This window comes from Schistosoma mansoni, chromosome 4, assembly GCF_000237925.1.
Source record: "Schistosoma mansoni strain Puerto Rico chromosome 4, complete genome".
In the NCBI taxonomy this organism is placed as follows: Eukaryota; Metazoa; Platyhelminthes; class Trematoda; order Strigeidida; family Schistosomatidae; genus Schistosoma; species Schistosoma mansoni.
In genome coordinates, this window is record NC_031498.1 from 15721826 (window position 1) to 15726855 (window position 5030).

Genomic DNA, 5030 nt, shown 5'->3' on the forward strand with positions numbered 1-5030 from the left:
ATGTGGTATGAGCCTACCGTTGTATTTAAGATAAGTACAAAAATATGAACGTATTAGATAAAACCGACTCACAAAGACATAAACGCGACAAATTTAAGAGTCATTTGTGGGAAGAATGAATTACAGCGAGGAGATTGACTTACTCTTCGCTTGTCAGACAAGCGACCAACTTTGGCAGCATACCAGCATTTATAAGCTCGTCAATAGGAGGATTCCGATCACTGGAAAGAAGCTTGCGAGCTGACTGAACGACCAACAATCTAACAGCTGGGTCTTCGTTCTCAGCATTTGCTACTATGGATTCCAGGTTTAGCAACGTTGACTTTCCAGTCCCATCGATTTCTGTGTCAACAGGGTCATTAGCCGTCTGTGGTCCGTTAGTTCCAGTAGGAATGTTCCTTTTCTTTTGAAGTGTTTCTTCGCGTTTGTTCTTGCGTAGTTCTACTTGCCCTTCCTGACGACGACGACGCATCTCCTGGAGTGATAGCACGATAAGAGAAAGTACTTATACTTACGTCTGCACTCTCGACAGAACTAGCTAATCTCATTCTAAGCTCGAGTCGATATTAACTAATATAAGATCTAACTGAACAGTCATGATATTTGTAAACAATACTAAGTGAATTCATTATTATTATTTTTTAAAAATATCATAACTGTTCAGTTAGATCTTATCTTACTTCATATCGACTCAAAATTAGACAGAGATTAGCTAGTTCTTTAGTGGATTATTTTTAAGCTTCAAATAGTTTCCTTTAATTATTATTAAGTAATTTTAATATATTTTAGATAACCAGAAAATACATTTTAAGCCAATTTCCTTTGTTTTAAATAATTGATTAACAGATTATAATAGTTATCATAAAACTGATTATTCAGAATATTTGACCATTATTGTTCATAAAATGAGGATATATATATGTGGGGTAGTGGATTACATTGTTGATAACAGTTATGAAAAATAAATCGTTTGTACTGTTATGAGAGCTTGTTAAGAATCGTATATATCTCACTGAATTGATAATAAAATAGTTATGTCATTAGTAAACTAAATAGATAATTAGTAAAGCTGTTAATCTAATGTTATGACGGATAGTCACTTTAATGAGAATAGAAATAAAAATTAGGTATATGCAAAAAATGTTTTATCTGATGTCATAATTAATATTGTAATCTAACCGTAAATTGAAGCCATGAAGAACTAGTAGACGTAATAAATGACTTTTGTATCCACTAGATTGGATTGAAAATATGGGCCAGTATTACTTTGACTGCCTTTAATAAGTGGAAATGCTCAAACTTTTTAACTATTTACTAACAATCTTTATGTGATAGAGTATGTTGAGAGTTTTTCATTTTCATTCTCAGTCCACTACATGAAAAAAAACAAGGGACTTTAAATGGATTTAATTATTTGTAGTCATGGTAGAAATTACTTAATAAGGCAACTATAAACTGCCTAGGTTGTTTAGCCAAATAGTTGCCTCTATAATGACAGTTTAATTGATAAACACACATGGAAGTGGTTTGATTTAGGAGTTTATCCTTTTCATGTATTGACTAAATATATTATTTGACGTGTGTTTATTGTAAATTATTCCAAGCTTTCTACCATCTATTCATTAATCTTGGAATATAGTCAACATTTTGTTTATCAATGAATAAACTCCAAAAATTTCTTCAAATCACTGTTTTTATTCACCTTTATTTTCAAAACTTCTCTTTTCGTTTACACATGTAACTATAAAAGCTAATGAAAGACTACTCAGCAATTTTCAAGGTATAACTTTTTATTACAGACTAATTCAATAAATAAAAATAACCAAAGAAGTAAACTTACTACTTCTGGCTGCGAGAGATACATGTCCAATGAAGACATTCTTTGAAATATAAGAAAATGAAAAACAAAACAATAGAAACCGATCAAAAATCAAAGCCAACAAGGCAAAGTTATGATATCAGGGGCAAAAAATGATCATTAGTAATATGTAAATATTAAAATGATTTCAGTAATTTCATTCAAACGGTGTCAAATTGTTTTATTTTTTATTTTTTGAGATTCTGCTTTTGCATCCTTCAGTTGTCATCAAGTCAACTAGCTAGCCAGATCCATGCATTTTGAACAGTTAATTTATAGAAATTAGGTATCTGAATAATTTGCTTGAAACTAAGTATTTGCAATGACTAAATAGTTTGCGTTCACATCAACCAACAATGATCGACTCACTGTTTGATATCATTTTTCTATTTCATACAAAATTTACAGATATTTGACGTAACAAATTTCCCTGAACGTTGTTGCAGAAACCTATGTGAAGATTTTACAAAAGTTCTTGCTAGACACTTGATGGATAGTTAACATTAAATGATACAGTAATGATCAAACAAAGAGCATCAAATCCACTTTGTTTTACAGGAGCCATCGCCTTAAGGTGTTTTTGTATACAGAAAAAATATGGTAAATTTCTTTCTCTATTATAATAACAGTATATGCTGTAAAAGGATGTTAAGCACTACAAAGTTCCAATGATGTGTAGATTCTTTAGCACTTAGTCAGTGAATTAGTTTTATCCTAATGACGTTGTTCGAAAATGTAATCACTTATGTCTAAATTACCAGTAAACTCGAGCCTCACTGACTTTGTAAAACTAAAAGTTTTAGATAATTATTTAGACGTAGTGGCTTCTGTGAAACATGAAGAACCATAGTTTGATCTTGCACAAGATTCTGGATATACACTATTGAGATATCCGATACTATAATCAAACAAATGTCTAACATCCCTTAATGATCTTCAATTCCCTAGATTCTATCAGTCATTTATAGAAACTAGACAAAACACTGTAAATCGTCTGTAAATTTTTATAATCATGGCAGTAGTGAAACTGGTTTTTGGTGAATATATAGACTCATGAATTCAACTAGTAAATTACTATAATATCCATAAAACCCATTTCTGAGAATATATAATGTTTAAAATTGAATGTTGAATGCTACATATCATATAATAATTTATAATAAATACATACGATTTATTGATATCTTTAAAATATTACCCAGATAATATAAAGGTTCGTTATTTATTTTACCTGCGTTGTTCTGTATGGTCGTTTCCACCAAGAAATCGACGCGCGATAGCGGCTTCCTCTTCAGCTGTCATTACATCATCATCGTCATCACTATTAACATCATTTTCACGTCCATCCATATCGTCACTAACTACTCGTAGTATTGGTATGGAAGGTTTCTTATTTCGTCTGTCATCATTTTCAGTATCTTCAATCGAATTTACATGAATACTTGGTATAGGCATGTTGACTTGTTATCGTGTTTCTTTCTTCTTTTGATTAGAATAAGAATTAATTATGGTTATTCGCATAACAGAATATCTAAAATAAAAAAACCAATCAAGATAACATTGAATTGCACAATTTTCATACAATATTTTACAGTCTGAAACAAAAATTATCATTGCTAAATAATGTCTAGCTTTGTTTGTTATGCCCATACTGATTTTAATCTGTGCTTGAAATTCCTGATAAAAAAAGTACCTTTTTCAGTTTTTACTTGACTTCAAAAATTTTCGGTTTCATTTAAAGGAAAACTAGAAATGTAAACACAAAGCTTTTAATCATTTGGTTTCGGATTAATACTGTTCTCTATGCACTCTGTCGCGTCAACATTCATAAAAACCATTATATTTGAAAGCAGACTAACTAAAAATGATCGACGAATTACATTGATCAAAATTTGAAGGAATTTAATCATTGAATGTTAAGTGAAAGCTAGAAACTGAATCCAGATGACAAGCTTCGTTTCAGTAATTACTAGTAATCAGGATGTATCAGCGGACTACTATGGGTTGTTTATCATAGACTTTAACTCAGTAGTGATTTTCTCTTCAGATACCCGAACGCTGTTCAGTATTCTACTGAACGGTATTAATTGTTTCCTGTTTCAATCAGCATCTTGAATTTTTGTGCTTAACAGTATCTAAACTAAAATTGTACTATATACAATTCATAATGGCACTTTATCATCTGATCTCTGAACACCAACTATTTACCTTGGATTTAGGAAATAAATCAACATTTACTAATTGTTTTTGAAAATGAGGCAAAGATTTTTACTCACTGAATATTTTTATTAAAATAGATCTACTCTTGAAGATTATCAATGCCATAAAAACGAGTAGATGGTTAATTTCTAATTATCAGTTACCTTCAATTTGAAAGTTTTACCAGTACGCAATGGTGTAGACTAAGATTTCACGAGGAATAGATTAGTGTATTTGTTGCTTCATAATATCACTTTGTTGAATCTTACCTGTACTACAGTATATGTAGATATGTTTCTTTAAATCTATCCGGATATTCAATATTCAAGTTGCTTTTCGCGCTATTTTTGTATAAAACTTGGAATTTATAAAATTAACACCAAGAAAATGTTAAAAAACAATATTTAAAAAAACATTGTTTTCGTACTTTTATTTTCTTTAAAAAAACAGGCTGCTTTTTATAGCATTTGATTATATATGTCTATGAAGTTATTTTGAAGAGAGAACGTCATAAAATTTATAATTTGCTCCAATCAGCCTTGAAGAAAAAAAATAACAAATTTGTTTTGCAGGAAAGAGTTAGTAAACAAAAACACATATTACGACGAATGTCAGATAGTCAAAATCACCTGTATATTATTGGAAAAGATTAAATGAAATGTAGTGGGAAAAAATCTTTCTTTGAACAAAAAGATAAACAAATAACTTTATCATCTGAACAACTGATCAGGTTATTATTATTTTTCAAATCAGTTAATTAGCATTTAAGATACCTTTTATTGTCACTATGGTCAATATTACAGTTGATAATAACGATGATGACGATAATGGTGGTGGTGGTGGTGTTGACGGTTATAATTGTCTAAACGTTGAAAAATTAATTATTCACGCTAGTATGAAGTCGGTTCGTATGTAACGGGAAAGCATCACTTATCAACATTCAAATGTAGTTTTTGAATTTTCACGTTATATC

The 5030-nt window shown here is 30.2% G+C and overlaps 1 protein-coding gene across 2 annotated transcripts in view; it reads right to left on the reverse strand.

The window, feature by feature from the left end:
• Window positions 1–3313, reverse strand: part of Smp_059170.1 (putative troponin I) — a gene marked incomplete at its 5' end in the record, with an annotated part of 26023 nt that extends 22710 nt beyond the window's left edge. For both annotated transcript variants that reach the window (XM_018796961.1, XM_018796962.1), the window contains 2 exons: window positions 1841–1880; window positions 3090–3313. In XM_018796961.1, the coding sequence (XP_018652050.1) occupies window positions 1841–1880; window positions 3090–3313 (264 nt within the window). The remainder of the gene's footprint in view (window positions 1–1840; window positions 1881–3089) is intronic.
• Window positions 3314–5030: the final 1717 nt, after the last annotated feature.